Consider the following 20,129-nt stretch of genomic DNA (forward strand, 5'->3'; position numbering starts at 1 on the left):
TCAGAGCCAGGTCCTTTTGCAAGAAAGGTAGGCAACACTTTTTCACAGAGCAGAGGAAGTGAGGATCTCTGTCTGCAAAAAGCAAACTCAAATATCAATTTTAAACCTGCATTTGACAGATTTTGGGGATTTTTTTTGCCAGACTGTGGTAGAAAAGGATTCGAAGCCAAGGTGGTTGGATGAAGTGAAGATCAGAGTAGGCAATTTCTCACTGAACAGCAGAACAAGAGGAATGTTTAGCATTACTTTGGTTCCTTGTTGCTGTGTAATGCCTGAGATGGAACAAGATTGTTAGGAGAATGGAAATAATGTGAAGGATCTTGGTACTTATCACTGGAGGACATTATCAATGAGTCTTTTTTTCTCTGTAAAATAACGTGCCGTCAATATTAATTATGTTTATTTTTAGAAGTGTGCTGAACTGTAATTTGGTTTGACAGAATCTGTGTTTCATCAACAGATTTACCAGCGTCTTTCTGTTACATTAAGGGGACACTGTCAGTGAGCAGGTATGCACAGCACATCGCATATCTGGCAGGCATTGGGGTTTACACAGAGTTAGAGGATTGGAGTGGGGGAGATCTCCAGTGAAGCTGCCCTGAGGGATGTGGCACCTCGTTAAATTGTGGAAGATGTGCACATCCTGCTGAGACACACCAAAAGTCGCCCCTTTAAAAGACTGAACATTGGTGAGGCGGGAAGGTGCAGCGCAAAGCCTGGCCACTGGCAGACTGACAGAAGGAGAGAGCGAGAGAGCTGATGCTGCCCCAATGTTTGGCAGCGACGCTCCTCCAGCAGCAGCAGCTACAGCAGCTACAGCAGCAGTAACTTTAGGAATGGCACCTGCAGAAAAAGCCAGGGCATCGTGGCTTTGAGAAACCGGGCACTTGGAAGCGGATGGAAGTGCGTCCCCGGCTCTGGGTTGGAAATGGTGAAGTGAAGCCTCGCCAGGCTGGCCAGCTGTCTGTGATCTGCCAGCCCCGGGCACTAGCCCTAGCAACAGCAACAACACCGCCGCCCCCTCAGCCCCTCGCCCCCTCTCCAGCCGGGGCAGCCTGAGTGCGGAGTGTGGGACAATCAAGGCACCAGCAAACCAGGTACTGGACAGGCTGAAGGGAAGGTGCTGGGTAATGGGCTCGCTGCAGGCTTTGACCTTCATTCTGAAGCGTAGCGAGTGAGAGGGGGACAGCTCCTTGTGCTCTGATCGCCTCCCGGAGGAATGGTCCTCCTAGTGACTCCCTCTCCTCGGAGGGTAAACCCTCCTCTCTCTCTCTCTCTCTCTCCCCCCTCTCTCTCTCTCGGGTTTCTCAAAGGGAGCAGTTTGGCTTCTTCCGCGGACAAAAAGTGATCGTCCGTAACAAGTGGGATCTGTAACCCCCCTTCCAATAATTCGCATTAACCCCCTCCAGCTGCATCCCTTGCAGGCTGTGGGATGTGAAAGAGCCCCCTCCCTGCCAGCGCTTTCCACCCACACCCCCTCCTCCTCCAGCGGTGAGTCAGAGCCAAGGACAGTGGAATGTGGCGCCGGGATTGAGGTGAGGAGTTCAACCTGTAAAGTCCAAGACCGTGAGGCTGCAACTCCCGCGTGTGACCTTTCTGTCCCTCTAGCTGTTTGTCTGTCTGTCTCTCTCTCTCTCTGTCTCACCCCAGGGAGAAGATGCCGTTCCACCCTGTGCACACCGGCCTCCTGTACAAAGGCAATTACCTGAGCGGCTCACTGTCCGATGGCAGCGATATCGAGCAGTTGGCTAACATTTCTGAAGAGGAGCTAGAGGGTAGGGGAACATCTCCACAGCTTTCACTTGCTAATTCACTCATTGTAACCAGCGTGGGCAGAGCGTTCAACACCCCTCTCGCAATTAGCAGAGTCATAGTCTGCTGGCAACACAATGGCAATCCACACACACACACACAAATGTATGTTTCATCTGTGAGGGGCCACAGGAAACTTTGTGGGAGGAGGCTGTTGGGGAGCACGAACAGCAGCTTGGAGCTATTGAACCCAACGCCCCCCCCCACCTCCCCCCACTTCTCTCTGGTTTCCAGCTTATGGGAAATGCAACGGAGCAGGCTGACTCATGGATGCCAATGACAATCAACTTTTGATGCACAGCAACGTTGCCAAATGCTCAGAAAAGGACAGTTGGCAACGTGAGTTGCATCTGCAGCATGTTAAATGGTATTTTTAAAAAAAAAACACAGCTATTTGGCTTCATTTTAATCGACTGGTAAAGCAGGGCATCAGAAAGATGCAGAATTATGCTGCAAATGCAAACATGACCGTATCCCCAAGTGCATTTCATATCTTTAGTCTGATAAATATGTTTGTTAGCACGAATTAATATTTTCAGAAGATATTTAGAAATGTTTTGGCATTATTTTATTTGAAGGGCTAATTTAGCAAAGTTACTTTGAAACATAAAGAAAGTTCTGCAATTTTAAACAGAAAAAAAATCCCACGAGAAACTATTGAATTTCCTTAACAATACTAGAATCTACCTGACACCTAATTTTTATTTAACTTGGCTACATGATCTATCAGGAATAGCATACATTTATGTTATACTTTGTCTGAATTTACAATGAGTTCCTAAGGGTTAACCTAATGTTCTATCTGTGTGGGTCCCAGCAGACTTTTAGCGTGCATATAGATTCAGACGTATTAAGGTCAATGTTAATTAAGATACTGTAGTCTCGCCTCATTATTTTTGGCTTTAGGAAATCCCTCTGCTGATAAAGGAGAGTGTATGAACTTCTGAATAATACATTTTTGATTTAGTCTTCAGAGTTAACTTTCCCTCCTGTGTTTCTGCACAGGAATGAAAGATGTCTATTTTAAAAATAGTATTTAACCCACTTGTTTAAAACAAAACTTTGCATTTATCTTAATTGAATTCTTTGGAGAACTGCAGTTTGAATGTGCAGCATGAATTTAGCAAGGCATTGTCAGAAGCTGGTGTACTTCAGTAATTTTGATTTTTGCCCCAATCTGTTTCCTTCTCAGTAACAAAGATGTAGACAATAGCATTAGTCCATCAGAGCTGGGTCTAGCTGTTGCACGGTTGCTTTCCCACAACCATTAATTCTGTAAATATATGACAGGATATCAGAAGCAAGTGGGAGAGGAAAAGCAGGCTAACTAGCTGGCTCTGGAGAGTAAAGAAACAGCACTGATTTAATGGACCAAATGGCCTGTTTCTGCATTGCAACATTCCTTGATTCCAGGGAGACATGCAAACAAACATTTAATCATCTGCTAGACCAAGCAGTGGGTAGGAAGAGATAGCATAGATGGTCTTGCTTTTTCCCTACCTTACAATCTCTGAGGAGTAGTCAATGCAATGGCATTTCTAGTTTAATTAATCTTTCAGTGACAAAAAGGCTTAAAAGCGACAAGGTCTTTTATTAAGGTGGTTTAATTCATATTGTTTTAGGTACTGTACATCAAAGTGAAATATGACTTGATTGTTGGAATGTGTATTTATTGCAAGTTAGTTGTTTATCATAAGATTTGAATAAAATGAAAAAAGCAGCTAAGAAGCTTTTTTTTTAAAAGAGCTATCCAAATTACAGTCGCAATGAAGAACAAAGGATTGAGGTAAAAGCATATTATATAGATTTGTGAATTTTGGCACTGTCAGATAAGCAATATTAGTGTTGATGAATACAACACTTTTCCATTTCAATCTATGAACTATACAAATCCTGTCAGGTCAGGTAAAGTACAACCAAATATAGAGTAAAATTCCTAGTATTGCACATATATAACCATAGATATTTATAGTACAGGAGAAGACCATTTGGCCCAACATGTCTCTACTAGCTTCTTGCTATATCAACCCATGGAGTTTCAGTGCCCTGCTCTGTCTCTGCAGCTTGCTCTACTTCAAATAGTATCCACATTTTTTGAATGATGTAACTGCCTTCTATAGCACAGCATTCCAACAATTTACACTGTAAACTTATTTCTCTTAACCTCTTCCCTTGTTCTTTTAATTGATGATTCCATGAGTGCAATTTTCTAACCAGAAAAAATATCCTTCAACTGCTCACTAAATCCTTTTGAATAGAAAAAAAACTTTTACACTTCCTTTGGTTTCCACTGATCCCACTATCTCAAAACGCCGCTCATAACCATACTCTCTCATTCCCTCTTTATTGTATAATGGAGCTATCAAGACTGCAAAGCAGAGAGTGCTATATTTTTACACCTCATCTGAAAACAGTTCCTCTAATAATGCAGCGCTCTTTTAATATTACATTGAAGTGTCTGTCTAAAGCAGGTACTCAGATCTCAGAGTGAGATTTGAACACTATAGAAGAGAAATTGACTTCTAGCAGTACTATGCCGACATACCTTGGTTCTGCAGGGTAGGCAGCATTATGGGTGTTGCAGGTAGTGACTTGTTCTGTTTATCGATCCCTTCCCCCAACCCATCCTACCCTACCCAGGGAACTGAGATAGAAATGCTACATGAAAGAATTTCTCTCTTTTCACTTGAGTGAGATTGCTACACTCTCAGACAATCGAGCATAGAATAATGAAAACTTCTTATGAAGTAATTATTTTAGTTTTGGAACTTATTTGAATAAAAATTGAATATGATAAATCAGATTTGCATTAATTGTCACATCCAGTGGAATAATCATTAGGAAAAAAGCACTAGGATTATGCAAATTCCATTCCTGCAATCTTTGCAACTGTATTTGAAGAATCAGAGGTCAGATAACAACACTGCACCTCAATTTGTGCTGCCTTTGAACAGTGTCCCCTGATTGGAATATGCAATTAGTGAGTTTACTGTTTAGGCTTTGAAGTTCCTTTTTCCAATGTTTTGTATGAAAGTAGTATATGTCCAAACATGCCAGTTTCAAGGCAAAAATTGCTGACTGGTGAGATGCACATGACATAATAGTTGACATCAGTGATGACTTTGGTGTCATGTAGTAGTGTTAACTGCTCATGCAAGTTTTGATGAATCTAGTGAGAAACCTCAGACACAACCTCAATGCTACCGATGGATTTTTCACTTGTCAGCCAGATCAGAGTAGCATTTTTCAAATGTGGCCATGGACTGTGAACCTCACTGCAAGGCCATCACTTGTTGAAAGTTAAAAATTACAAAATACCATGTTATAGTCCAACAGGTTTAATTGGAAGCACTAGCTGTCAGAGCGCTGCTCCTTCATCAGGTGGTTGTGGAGTACATGATTATATGACCTGTGTCTTACAATCGTGTATTCCACAACCACCTGATGAATCACAGTGCTCCGAAAGCTAGTGTTTCCAATTAAACCTGTTGGACTATAACCTGGTGTTGTGTGATTTTTAACTTTGTACACTCCAGTCCAACATTGGCATCTCCAAATCATAATTTGTTGAATATCTCTAATAAATTTTGAGAAACTAATACCATTACAAGTCAGGATGGTTTGTGGCTTGAAGTGGAGTTTGCAGGTTCCCATGCATCTGCTATCCTTATCATTCTGGATAGTAGAGGTCAGGGTTTGAAATGTGCTGTTGAAGAAAGTTTGTCGAGTCATTGTAGTGTATCTTGTATGTGCTTAACATTGATGTCATTGCATGCTGGTGGTGAACAGTCTGAATGTTTTCAATGATGAATGGGGTGCCAGTCAAGCAGGTTGCTCTGTCCTGGATAATATTTATCTTTTTGTGTATTATCGACTCGTTATATAGCATGAAAGCAAACCCTTCAGCCCAACTTGTCCAGAACAACCAGATTTCCTAAACAGATTAAGTCCCATTTGCCAGTATTTGACCCATATCTCTCTAAGCCCCTCCTTTCCATGTACCTATACAGATGCCTTTTAAATGTTGTATTTGTATCCAACTTCAACATCTCTTCTGGCAGCATGTTCCATACACCCTCTGCATGAAAAAGTTGCCCCTTAAATCTATCCCCTCTACCTTAGATAAGGCTGGAACAGGATACTGATTAGGAATGATCAGCCATGATCATATTGAATGGCGGTGCAGGCTCGAAGGGCAGAATGGCCTACTCCTGCATCTATTGTCTATTGTCTATTGTCTATTACCTTAAACTATGCCCCCTGGTTTTTGATTCCCCTACCCTGGGAAAAAGACCCTGGCTATTCACCCTATCCATGCCCCTCATGATTTTAGAAACCTTACCCCTCAGCCTCTGATGGTCCAGAGAAAAAAAAGCCCCTGTCTATTCAGCCTCTCCCAAGCTGAAATCCTCCATTATTGACAACATCCTTGTAAATCTTTCTGAACCATTTTAAGTTTCACAACATCTTTTCTGTAGCAGGGACACCAGAATTCATTTCAGCATTCTAAACGTGGCCTCACCAATGTTTGCACCATAATGTTCCAACTCCTATCCTCAGTGCTCTGACCAATGAAGACAACTGTGCCAAATGCCTTCTTCGCTACCTTGTCAACCTGCGACTTCACTTTCAAGGAACTATGCACCTGCATCATAGGTCTCTTTGTTTGGCAACACTCCCCAGGGCCCTACCATTAAGTGTCTAATTCCTGCTCTGGTTTGCCTCCCCAAGATCCCTTCCTCAACATTCTGCTCTGTATTATTATTCTTACGAGTGTGTTTTTGCAAAGAACAACATTTAAAAGGCATCTGTATAGGTACATGGAAAGGAAGGGCTTAGAGAGATATGGGTCACATTTATCTAAATTAAACTCCATCTCCCACTCCTCAGTCCTTTGGCCCATCTGATCAAAATCCCAGTGTTCTCTGAGAAACAGTCTCTTCACTGTCCACTACCCTGCCAGTTTCTGTATTATTTGCAAACTTACTAACCATACTTCCTATGTCTACATCCAAATCATTTATATAAATGATGAAAGGCAGTGGACCTAGCACTGATCTGTGCAGCACACTACTGGTCAAAGGCCTCCAGTCCAAAAACCAAACCTCTACTATCACCCTCTGACTTTTTCCTTCAGCCCAATTTTGTATTCAATTGGTTAACTCCCCTGGATTCCATGTGATTTAAATTTGCTAACCAGCCTATCAAGCGAAACTTTGTCAAACACCTTGCTGAAGTCTATAGACAATGTCTTCTGCTCTGTCTTAATCAATCATCTTTGTCACCTCTTCAAAAACTCAATCAAGCTAGTGGGAATGATGTCCCATGCACAAAGCCATGTTGATTATCCATAATTAGTCCATGCTTTTCCAATTACATATAAATCCTTTCCCTCAGTATTGTTGTTGGAGGCAAATGCATCCATGCAAGTATGAGCATCCCATCACATTCTTTAAATGATAGCAGTAGATACTGGGCGTTCTTTGGGGAATCAGGGGTGAGTTACTCTCTTTAGAAGTCGGTGCAGTATTTGTATGATTGGTTCAATTAAGTTTGCGGTTACTGATAATCTCTGGAAGGTTTATGGTTGAAGATTCAGAAATGGAAGTCCCAGTCAACATTAAGGGAGTCGGTTAGTCTCTCTTTTATTGAGAATGTCTATGGCTGAAACTTGTGTAACATGAATCTTATTTGTCATATCATCTGGGGGTATTTGTTGTTACAAGTCTCTTGCTTCCTGTATTTGCTACACGTCTTCTCTTAGATCCCCTCCTCAACATTCTGCTCTGTTATATTATTCTTACCAATGTGTTTTTGAACAGAAAGCTGTTCTGCTCTCATTCTGTGAGATACACATTTATTTCGCTCAATAGCTCCAGGTCAATTCTGAACTAAAATATTTATTCTTTTGTTGTGAATCAACATCTGCAGAAGGCTGAGTGAGTTCATCAGTAATTGCCTCAAACCAATCCTTTAGCAGGTTAAGTTGGCATTTTGTTTTCTTTTTGTTTTTAATAGCTCTTTTCTGGTGAGGTAAAAACTTCAAAGTAATGCTAAATACCAAGCAATCATCTGTTGGCCTTATCTCCTGGCATTCTGCCATTTTTTACTTGCATTTAATTTTTTGCAAGTAAAGGAATATGAGGTCCAATGTTTTTTTGTGCACGATTGCTGCAGAATGGGGCAAGAGAAAAACCTAATCTGAAAGAGAAAGAAAGATTGATGTGTTAAGTAGGACCCAGTCATGTTTTAAATGCTGACTCACCTGCAGTGCTTTTCCATTGTAAAATATTTTTTTCTGGATTTTGATGAGGACTTAAGTACCTATAATGAATTTCAGAGCTCAGTATAAGATGTAACATTGCAGCCTGTTTCTCTGCCCTTTGTTCTGTAATGTGGGACTTGCAGCATTTTTGAGTACCATGTAACTGAAAGTTCAGAGTAGTCTTCAAAAGGAAGTCAGCATTCATGATTTGTTTGCAGATATCAGGGACAAATATGTTTCCCTCTTTTCTGTTTGGAATCATTTGGCTTTTGAAGGGCAATGTTCAGATCAAAGGACTTTGTTTCTCATATGTCTCACCATTGCACTGAATTCCTGCACCCAATAGAGGCATCACATGGGTAAATAGTGTCCCTGCATTTTGGGTTTGATCTCAACAAAGTTGTAATTGATTTGTTTGTAACTGGAGACTGTATTGAAACGCAACTGAAAAATTAAAATGTACAGGAATGTAGATTCATCTGGAAAAGACAATAATCACAATATAAGGCACACACCAGAAACATAATTGTGACCATTTTGTCAACACCAACTTGCATTTATATGGCCTCTATTATGTGATTTGCAGGATGGTTATCAAACAACATTTGGCAGTAACCCACAAAAAGATGAGGAAAAGTAACTAAAAGTATAGCAAAAAGGTAGGTTTTAAGGAAGGTCTCAGAGCAAGAGAGGTAGATAGAGAAGCAGAGATGTTCTGGGAAGGAATTTCGGACTGATTTTTTTTTGGCTAAACAAATAAACTATCTGAATGATTTAGTAGTTAAATGCTGTGATCCCATTCAGATCTTCACAATTGCAGGTTAGATCAATGGTCAGTGCTGAAGTAGCTAACTATAACTGAAGTAGTGATGAGAATGCTACAGTTGTAAGAACATAACAAATAGGATCAGGAATAAGCCCATTGCCCCCCAACCCTGTGCTGCCTTTTGGTAAGATGATGGCTGTCATCATCATCAACTCTACTTTACTGTATGATTTCTATATCCCTCTGTTTTCTTATATTCCAAAAAGCTATTTATTTCAACATTTGTATATTCCTTAGCCACATCCTCCCTTCCCAATGGCATATTTTTGTACAAATGCAGGAGGCGCAACACTTGTCTTTTTACCTGCTCCCTCTTCGCCATCCAGGACCCAAAAGCTCCTTCCAAATGTAACAGTGATTTACTTGTACCTCTTCAGTCTTGTGTACTTCCTGTTCAGGGTGTCTTCTGTTCTACAGTGGAGAGTCCAAATGCACACTGGATGACCGCATTGTGAAATGTCTCCATTCTGTCGAGCACAAGCCTGAGCTTCCTCACCCCTGTTGTTTTAAATTCCCATCATAGTCTCCCTTTAACCTTGCTGTCCACAGTCTGCTATATTGCACAAATGAAGCTCAAAGCAAGCTCAAGGAACAGCACTTGCCTTTTGACTTGGCACACTACAGCTTTCTAGACACTGAGTTCAACAGCTCTCAGTACTAACCTCTGCCATTGACTTGCTCTATATTTTATTTGAAGGTTTGGTCTGGTCTCATTTCTCTTTTTATCCCTCTTATTGCAGTCAAAAGGCTATTATCTAGCCATTCACTCGTTTTGGCTTTTGCACCTTGGGATATTGTCTAACTTACCCTGTCGTGACCTAGATCCTATCACAGACCATAAGTTTATTACATTAAATGAATAAAACAGTAGAAAGATCTTAACACAAATATCAAAATAAAGTTTCAAACCGTTCCCCAACATGTCATTTTATGGACAGTCAGTTCCAGAGAAATTTCACATTTAGCTCAATGTTTTTGATTAACTAAATCTTCCAAATCCTTTTCCTTGGACTACATAAATAATTTTTCAGTACCTTTCTGAGTTCACATGTATGGGTCTTTCAAAATTCTCACTGATGGTCTAAATATTTCAGGACTGGTAACTTAACAGTTTCTATCTAACCTCACCTGGCTTGGAAGCTCCACAAATTATACAACTTTGGCTACACCAACCAATCAAACTAAAAGCTGAATTCTTATGCTTCTTACTCTTCAGAACTGAATATATGATTCTTCTGAACAGCTTTTGAACTTCTTGTTCTGACGTAAAAGCTAAACTATAGATCTCTAGTCTGTAGTAAACACTGTAGTATTAACAACCCACCGTATAACACCACTGTGGTTCTCCTAGGTACTTTACTGCAGTCACACACTTTACTTGAATTGATGCACTTAGACCACTGAGCCAAATGACTTTCATTACAACAGCATCCTCACTCTTTCACTCTAGGTCATTCTTCAGATACAAGGAGGTACTCTTAATCCTGTAAAGCGATAAGCCATCAGGTCTCAAATTCCTGGTGGGAGGGAACAATTTTTATATGTGGCCTATTATACTGCACCTGTCTCCTCACCCCCCCCCCCCCCCCCCCCCCAACCCCTGCCCACGAGAACCTTCTGGAAATGTCTCGTATCACAGATGACATTATCAATTCGCTCATTCACCTTGCAGTCTTTGTTGACATACATTGCAACCTCATACCTTTTGGACAAGTTCAAAGCCTGTAGGTCCACCATCACTGTATCTTGGAAACCACTCTCTGCTTGACATACAGTCACACCATCCTGTACTTGACCACTGTCCAGTTAAAAACTAGCACCTAATGGAGATAACTGGTTTTTGATTTTAAATGGCTAGATACCCTTCTCTTCCTGGTGCATCACAAAGTCTATATGTCAGACACCATAAAGTCATAGAATCATAGAGATGTACAGCACGGAAATAGACCCTTCGACCAGTTCAACAACTATGAGCTGAAAGTTCTTGAGTAGTGAGGATGTGGTTGCTTGAGATCTCCCACATGCAGCTTGACACACCACTTGCCCTGTTATCTCTAGCTATCTATATATAGTTAATGTGAGTTTGGAGAAGATTTGTAGCTCAGGTTGTGGATCAGGTTGTAAATTTTCTCCTGAGCTGCTAGATTTGTTCTCAGATGTTTCATCACCATGCCAGGCAACATCATCAGTGAGCCTTTGGTAAAGCGCTGATGTTCTATCCCGTTTGCTATTCATTGGAGGCTCACTGATGATGTTACCTAGCATGGTGATGAAACATCTGAGAACAAATCTACACAGTCAGCGAGCAAGCTTATAACCTGATATTCAGTTAATTTATATAGTACGTTTCATTTTTAGTACAGAGTCAGTTAGCTCAGTTGATGAATGACTAGAATGTGGTGCAGAATATAGCCAGCTGCACAGATTTAATACCTATCTAGACTGTGGTATCTCTGGGAGGCCTGCCTCTTCACCTTAGCCCGTGCTTGTGGAATGGTTACTGTCAATGTGCATACAAACAGTTAAAAAGATTCTTATGATCCTTTATAGATTATGGCTCCGTGCATACACATGTGGATGCTTTTTAAATGGCTCTGGATGAGGGGAGGACAACCATCAATATCTCCTCATAACGCTGGAGAATGTGTGAGTGTTGGGTGACAGTAAGATTGGACTTGGTGATGGTGTTCTTCTGATCAAATAGTCCAGCGAAATTTACTATCTAATTCTGAATTACCACATGTACAAACGACTGGAAGAGTCTGCCCATTTCAATGGAACTGTATCCTCACAGGAATCATTGCATTTAAGAATGAAACAGGGAAGAAAATCAGCTGGAAATTGAAAAGAGAACAAAATAGGTTTTTTTCCCACAGTGGTACAGTTCACTTTATTTAGAGATTGAGCATTGGAAACAACAACCCATCAAATTAATGGCTAAATTCTAGGCTGTCCTAGTGCTTTGAAATACTTCTCAGGGAAAAAAAACAGATACACAAATCTCAGAATAAATTGTGAGCAGTGAGATATGACAGCAACCTTTATGTTCTGTTTCAAATTTATTATGATGTGCTGAGCCAACATCCAATGTAAAATCTGATGGATGTAAACACAGGTTAATTTTACATCTATATAGAAATGAATGTGTCTTTGATCAACCAGTTTTTTTATGCCAGTTGTTACAATGAATTTAAATGTCTTTTTTCTTCCTTAGAGGCAGAACACACTGGTTTTACCAAATTTGTCACCAAGGATAATAACTCTGGTAAATTATTTACACTGTCCAAGACAACAGTTGGTCATCATGTATAATATTGGATCTCCCATTCTGATATTTAGAAAGGGATTGCATTATTTATTTTAGCTATGTTTGTGTGCATAGTGTTCCTCATGTCACACATTGACATTAATATTTCAACTTAAGACAATTGTTCCATCATCAATAGTTTTAACACCTAAACATTTGGATAACCACCTGTTAATTATTCCCATCATAACTGTGACCCAAACGGACTTCTAATGAAAACTTACCATTCAACATGAACTCTTGTACTGGGAAGATAACTTATAATTTGAATTTAAAACTTGCTCATATTCAACCCTAATGCAAGCAGTAAGCCTCTGAATAATAACCTTAATCAATTAAGTCAAAAAATTAAATGGCTAGTTTATGCATCTATTATGGAAAAATATATTTGGAACAATTCAGATTGTGATACAGATGCAGATTGACATTGGTGCAGATCTAAGATGAATTCTTTGAAAGAGACAAATGGATGAGAGTAGGATCTGATTTAAAATTCTAACAAAGGAGAACATTATCTATAAAAGTGAATACTGCAGATACCCTGTACTGCAAATATGAAATGAAAAAGAAGATGTTGGAAATATTCAACAGTTCGGGCAGAAACTGAAGAGAGAGAAACAATAGTTAGAAATGCAAAGGTTCATGCAAATACAGAGGAAGGAGAGGAAAAACTGAAAGAGAAGGTCTGTTGTAAAGTAGAAGGCGGAGTTGAATAATTGACAGGGATGATAGTGCAAAGCAAAGGTGGTAATGTGATATGTGAAGAAAGAAAAGATGAATCTAATGGAGTGACAACAACAAAACCATTGCCATTACCCACTGTTATTGGAGAATTAAATATACAAGTTTAATGCATTTCTTCTATACTTTGTCTTTACATTAGGACTTTACCAGTATTTTCAACTGAGAAGCACAGCGTGTTCAAATGATAGACACTCATGAAATTTAGTGTGATCTACATCACTTTGCCTGCTGCGATTGTCCCTGACATTATTCAATCTTGACATTTTTTTTAACTTCCACTTCAGCTGTCAATCATGAAGCTCAGTACATACTGACTCAAACTCCTGGCAATCCAACTTTACCTCCTCTTCCACTGTTTGCCAACACCATCAATCTCTGTCTCATCAGCATAATGAGCACCTATTTCAGAACTGATTCTATTATACCCATACATTCATAGACTTATACAGACCATTGAGTCTACACCAACATAACTACCACTAAAACTGCACTAATCCTAATTTGCTGCACTCATCCCATATCTTTGAATGTTATGATATTTGAAGTGCATATCCAAATATTTTTTAAAGGTTGTAAGCTTTCCGTTTTCCACTACCTTCCCAGACAGTGCATTCCACATTCCTACCAGCCGCTGAGTGAAAAAGCTTTTTCCCAAATCCCCTCTGAATGTCCTGCTCCTTACTGTAAAACTCTATCCTCCCATAATTGACCCCTCAACCAAGGGGAACAGCTGTCTTCTATTCACCCTATTCATACCTCATAACCTTATACACCACAGCCATGTCCCCCTTTGTCTTCTCTGCTCGAAAGAAAACAACCCAAGCCTGTCTGGTCTCTCCTTATAGCTCAATTTCTCCATCCTATGGTGAACCCCATTTGTGCCCACTCTACTGCTATCATAGTCCTTTTTGTACTGAGGTGACCAGAAATGCACATAGTACTCCAGCAATGCCCTTATACTCTATACCATGACTGATGAAAGCAAGTGTCCCAGATGTCTTCTTAACTTTTATGTTCACATGCTCTGCTGACTTCAGGAATCTGTGAATAATTACCCCAAGATCCCTTTGTTCCTCTAATTATATACTCCCTCATTTTGTTTCTTCTTTCAAAGCGCATCACCTTACACTTATCAGGGTTAGATACCAACTGTTACTGGTCTGCGAATCTGACCCACCCATCTGTGTCTTCCTGTAACCTATAACCATTTTCAGTGAACTGCTCTACCAATCTTGGTGCCATCTGCAAATTTGCTTGATATTCACCCACATCTATCATTTATGTATAAAACAAGCAATAAGGGTCCTAATACTGATCCATGTGGTATACCACTGAACACCAGCCTTCAGTCGCTCGAACAGCCTCCAACCACTACCCTTTTTGTCCTATTACCATGCCAGTTTTTGATCCATTTCTCCACGTTTCCCTCAACTCCATGTGATTTCATCTTCTTAGTCAGTGTTCCATGTAGGAACATGTCAAGAGCTTTGTTAAAATCCATATAAAGTACATTGACTGAATTGCCCACGTCCACACATTTGATCACATTTTCAAAAAATTATAACAAATTTGTTAGGCATGACCTCGCTCTGACAAAGCCCTCCTGAAGTATATCATCTGATACCTACCTCTAAGTTCTCTATCTCTAAGATTTGCTTTGTTATCGAAGCCCTGAAGTATATTTTTACCTCAGAATAATGTCCCCATATTCTCACGTCAGTCTTTATTAAAATCGTTGACTCCAATTTGTCATCTATTAATCTCCATTGGTGTCTGGTTGAGCTGATGGGTTAGTGGTCTTCAACTACACCTCAGGTTCTGTGACTAACTGCTGCAAAACAATGTTGCCAGAATGCTGCAGAAAACTTAATAAATTTTGCCCCAACAATGAGTTCAAAATCAGTCAATTACTTCTTGACAATAGCTCTACTGGTAAACACTCACACTGTGATGATGATTACTCAATTCTTGCCCAATAGCCTGGGCTCTCTCATTTCATTTCATTCTTCTCAATGGAGAGGTGCAAAAATGATTCACGAAGATGTTAACAGAGCTGCGAGTTTATACCTGCCAGGCGAGGATGAGCTGTCTGAGTTCTTTACTCTTGAAAAGTGAAGACTGAGAGATGATCTTATGTACGTTGTTACAATTCTGAAGAGTAGAGTAGACAGAGACAAAATGTTTTCCCTTCTGGGTTAGAAGCCAGCAGTTAAAGATAGTCACCATGAAATAAAATAGGAGTTCAGATTAAACTTTTTTTATATGGGAAGAAAATTTGGAACTCGCGATCACAGAGGATGGTTGAGTTGCATAATGTTAATACGTTTTAGGCAACGCAAGAACAGCTTATGAGGAGTAAAGAATGGGAAGTTGTACTGATATTGTTGGAGGAACGAGGGTTTCATGAGCAAGAAGACTTGGGTGAAACCAGCATGAACTGGTTGGGCTGAATGGCCTATTTCTATGCAATATGTTCTCCCCAAGTATTTGAAGGCCCAGCCTCCTGAGAGCTGAGCATAGTAAGGAACTTGTCAAGGACAGGGAGCTAGTTAGTAATTGCAGAAAACATTTTGACGAGTGTCAACCAAGATTGCTAGTTGGATCTTTATAAAGATCTGAGGAATGCATGGCAGAATTGGCTGTAGATCTCATAAAGCCCCTCTCGACGTTGAGATTATCTTGCTTCATCTTTGTGCTTTTCACATGAGGTGCTGTGAGCTTCTCACTAGGCAGTGGCAAGTTGTCAATTGCCTTGTTAACACTGCAATTCTCCTCATTAATATTCAGTCTCCTGTCTGAGATAGACAGTGGGAAAATTTGGTGAGGACCACCAGAAGGATTCCTTGGTTGACTCGGCTCACCGCTTGCTCCAAATGACCTCCATGTTGCCTGCAACCAAACTGTAGCCCAGGGTACAATCAACAGCCATCCAAGGGCTTGCAAACTTCCTCCACAGGCATTGGCATCCAGCATCTGCTAACCCATCTTGACCATTCTAGCATGCATTGGCAGGATTTTTTGAAAGCACAGACTTTCATTGCAGGGCACACTAGCAACCAGCATTGAAAGGCTGCAGCAGGAAGATTTTGCACAGGGATGGGCAACATGGTGAAAGAAGGACTGTAATGCAGTACATTTAACTTTATTTCTTATTTACTACTTCATACTGATGAGAACATAATGTTGACTTTTAATTTATTTCTTCACTTTTCTACTCTTATCTAATATTTTGTACTGAGGTAACTGTACCTGAGGTGGCGCCATTGAGTGGCGACATTGTAAGCTTTTCACTGTACTCCAGTAACCCTGTACACATGACCAATAAAACCTAATTCTAATTCTTCTCATTCTTATGTTCCGAGCCCTTATTCACCAGTGTACTAACAACGTCCCTGTCCCACTCTGCAGGAAAGAATTTAAATAAAGTAATAGGAGTGTGGGTGTTTTGATAAAAAATTAAGATAGCCAAGTCACAGGGGCCTGATGGGATCCATCTCAGAATACTGAGGGAGGCAAGGAAGATTGCTGGGGCCTTGACAGAGATCTTTGTAATATTGTGAGCAACAGGCGAGTTCCCAGAAGACTGAAGATTCATGGTTGTTTCAGACAATTGTGAGGTGATGCATTGTGGGAGATCGTCCTCAGCAAAGTCCTTGGAGTTACCTGTTAGTCAGGGAGTTTCTGACCAGTAAGTGAAGGGCAGCCTCCCATAGCTGGAACTGGCCACATATGGATTTTTGATTAAAGGTTTCAGAGAGTGGGTCACGGTCAATCTGTTGGCTCCACAGCAACAGACCTAGGGAGCAGGGCCAACACGGTTATGCAGATATATAGGCACCAGTCAGGAGTCTGTGCTCATCTTGTCTGGAGCTGTCCAATCATGTTGGTTAAGAGACTGGGCCACAGTCAGTCTGTTAGTCCAGTCCACAAAGTAAATGTGGAGTGGTGGGAAAGGAGGTGTTTGGCTACTGCTGTGGGACTAGATCTTGGCAAGTTAATTATTGGGATTGGGGCTGCAATCTTTCGACATGGGGGTGATACAATTATGAAAGGTGCAGCGTGCTTCACAAAGGGGACTATAGTAAAGCATGGCTAGAGTGGATGTAATGCAGGGATGGGGGAGTTTGGGGGGAATGGAGGTATGGAGGATTCTTCCATGGTCAGCAATGTCCTTATTCTCATCTCACCTTATACCCCTCATCTGGGAAGAAGATTACAAGCCAGACCATCTCAGGGTTGCTCTGATTGTGACTGAGAAAGAAGAAAATGCAATTATGGCAACTACAGAGACTGTTTTTTTTTAAAATTCATGCATAGGATTTGCATCACTGTTTGGGCTGATATGATTGTCCATCCCTAATTGCCCTTGTGAAGATGGTGGTGAGCGCCATCTTGAACCACTGGTTCAGCTAGACCCACAACAGGGAGCTCCAGGATTTTGACCCTGTGACAGCGAAGGAATGGTGTTATTTTTTTTGCAAGATTTGTGAAGATTTGTAGCTCAGGTTGAGGTTTAGGGTGTAGGTTTGTTCGCTGAGCTGTGGGTTTGATATCCAGACGTTTCATTACCTGGCTAGGTAACAACATCAGTGGCGACCTCCAAGTGAAGCGAAGCTGTTTTCTCCTGCTTTCTATTTATATGTTTGTCCTGGATGGGGTTCCTGGGGTTTGTGGTGATGTCATTTCCTGCTCGTTTTCTGAGGGGTTGATAGATGGTATCTAGATCTATGTGTTTGTTTATGGTGTTGTGGTTGGAGTGCCAGGCCTCTAGGAATTCTCTGGCATGTCTTTGCTTAGCCTGTCCCAGGATAGATGTGTGTCCCAGTTGAAATGGTGGTTTTTTCATCCGTGTGTAGGGCTACAAGGGAGAGAGGGTCGTGTCTTTTTGTCGCTAACTGGTGTTCATGTATCCTGGTGGATAACTTTCTTCCTGTTTGTCCTACGTAGCGTTTGTGGCAGTCCTTGCATGGAATTTTGTAGATGACGTTGCTTTTGTCCATGTGTTGTACGCGGTCTTTTAAGTTTGTTAGTTTTTGTTTGAGAGTGTTGGTGGGTTTGTGTGCTACTAGGATTCTGAGGGGTCTTGTAGTCTGGCTGTCATTTCTGAAACTTCTTTGATGTATGGTAATTTGATGTATGATGTGTTATCTTTCCCTGTCAGGATAGTGAGTGGTTTGAAGGGAAACTGGTAGGTGACAATGTTGACATGTGTTTGCTGCTGTTGTCTTTCCAAATGGTGGTGATTGTGGGTTTGCATTGTGCTGCCTAAGGAGCCTTGGAGAATTTCTGAATTTCTGCAACAAATTGTGGAGGGTGTGGATATTTGTGAATGTGCTGCCAATCATGCAGGCTGCTTTGTCCTGGATAGTGTCAAGCTCCTTGAATGTTGTTGGAGCTGAACCCATCCAGGCAAGTGAGGAGAATTCCATCACACTCCTGTCTTGTGCCTCTTAGATTGTGGATATGCCTTGGGGAGTGAATTACTCACTGCAGAATTCCTAGCCTCTGACCTGTTCTTTAGCCACAGTATTTATATGAGCGCTCCAGTTGAGTTTGATCATCAATGATGATCCCCAGGATGTTTTTAGAGAGACATTCAGTGGTGGTAATACTATTGAATGTCAAGGAGATAATAGTTAGATTCTTTCTTGCCGGGGAATTCGTTGCCTGTCACTTGTGCAGAGTGAATGTTATTTGGTATTGTCAGCCCAAATCCGGTCATTGTCGAAGAGTATGGTGCTGGAAAAGCACAGCCAGTCAGGCAGCATCTGAGGAGCAGGAAAGTTGATGTTTCAAGCATAAGCTCTTCATCAGGAGCTTATGCAAAAAACGTCGACTCTACTGCTCCTTGGATGCTGCCTGACCGGCTGTGCTTTTCCTGCGCCACATTCTTCGATTCTGATCTCCAGCATCTGCAGTCCTCACTTTCTCTAAATCCGAACATTGTTTAGGCCTTGCTGCATTTGGACTTGGATGCTTCTGTATCTGAGGAATCACAAATGGTACTGAACACTGTGCAGTCACCAGTGAATGTCCCCAGTTCTGACCTTATGTTGGAGGGACTGTAATTGATGATACAGCTGAAGATGGTTAGGCCTAGGACACTTCCTTAAGGAACTCCTGCAGTGATATCCTGAATATCCAACAATTATAACCACTTCCCTTTGTGCCAGCAATGACTCCAACCAATGGAGTAGTTTTCTTCTGATACATATTGACTCCAGTTTTTCTCGGGCTTCTAAATGCCAAACTCAGTCATTGCCATCTCATCACAAGTATTTAGCTCTTTTAGCCATGCTTCAATCAAGACTGTAATGAGGTCGGAGCTGAGTGGCCTTGGTTGTACCCAAGCCATGTGAGGTGAGGTGTACAAGATGATTAGGGGTTTAGATAGGGTTGACCATGAGAACCTTTTTCCACATATGGAGTCAGCTATGACGAGGGGGCATAGCTTTAAATTAAGGGGTGGTAGGTATAGGACAGATGTTAGGGGTAGATTCTTTACTCAGCGAGTTGTGAGTTCATGGAATGCCCTGCCAGTAGCAGTGGTGGACTCTCCCTCTTTATGGGCATTTATATGGGCATTGGATAGGCATATGGAGGATAGTGGGCTAGTGTAGGTTAGGTGGGCTTGGATCGGCACAACATCGAGGGCCAAAGGGCCTGTACTGCGCTGTATTTTTCTATGTTCTATGTTCTATGTTCTACCCAAACAATATGTTAGTGACCAAGTTTCGGGCGGCACGGTGGCACAGTGGTTAGCACTGCTGCCTCACAGCGCCAGAGACCCGGGTTCAATTCCCGCCTCAGGCGACTGACTGTGTGGAGTTTGCACATTCTCCCCGTGTCTGCGTGGGTTTCCTCCGGGTGCTCCGGTTTCCTCCCACAGTCCAAAGATGTGCAGGTCAGGTGAATTGGCCATGCTAAATTGTCCGTAGTGTAGGTAAGGGGTAGATGTAGGGGTATGGGTGGGTTGCGCTTCGGCGGGGCGGTGTGGACTTGTTGGGCCGAAGGGCCTGTTTCCACACTGTAAGTAATCTAATCTAATCTAATCTAATCTAATCTTATTGTGAGGATGATACCTTCCACCCCTTCCTGATGATTGAGAGTAGACTGGTCCAGTTGCAATTGGCTGGGTTGGATTTGTCTTGCTTTTTGTGTACAAGTCATACAAT

At 41.4% G+C, this 20,129-nt stretch overlaps 1 protein-coding gene across 1 annotated transcript in view; it reads left to right on the forward strand.

Moving 5' to 3' along the window:
* The first annotated feature begins 517 nt into the window (after positions 1-517).
* Positions 518-20,129, forward strand: part of caln1 (calneuron 1) — a 337,365-nt gene continuing 317,753 nt past the window's right edge. The window contains exons 1-2 of the mRNA XM_072589560.1: positions 518-1,097; positions 1,651-1,775. Of these exons, the coding sequence (XP_072445661.1) occupies positions 1,658-1,775 (118 nt within the window). The 5' untranslated portion in view covers positions 518-1,097; positions 1,651-1,657. The remainder of the gene's footprint in view (positions 1,098-1,650; positions 1,776-20,129) is intronic.

The sequence above is a fragment of the Chiloscyllium punctatum genome, chromosome 19, assembly GCF_047496795.1.
Source record: "Chiloscyllium punctatum isolate Juve2018m chromosome 19, sChiPun1.3, whole genome shotgun sequence".
In the NCBI taxonomy this organism is placed as follows: domain Eukaryota; kingdom Metazoa; phylum Chordata; class Chondrichthyes; order Orectolobiformes; family Hemiscylliidae; genus Chiloscyllium; species Chiloscyllium punctatum.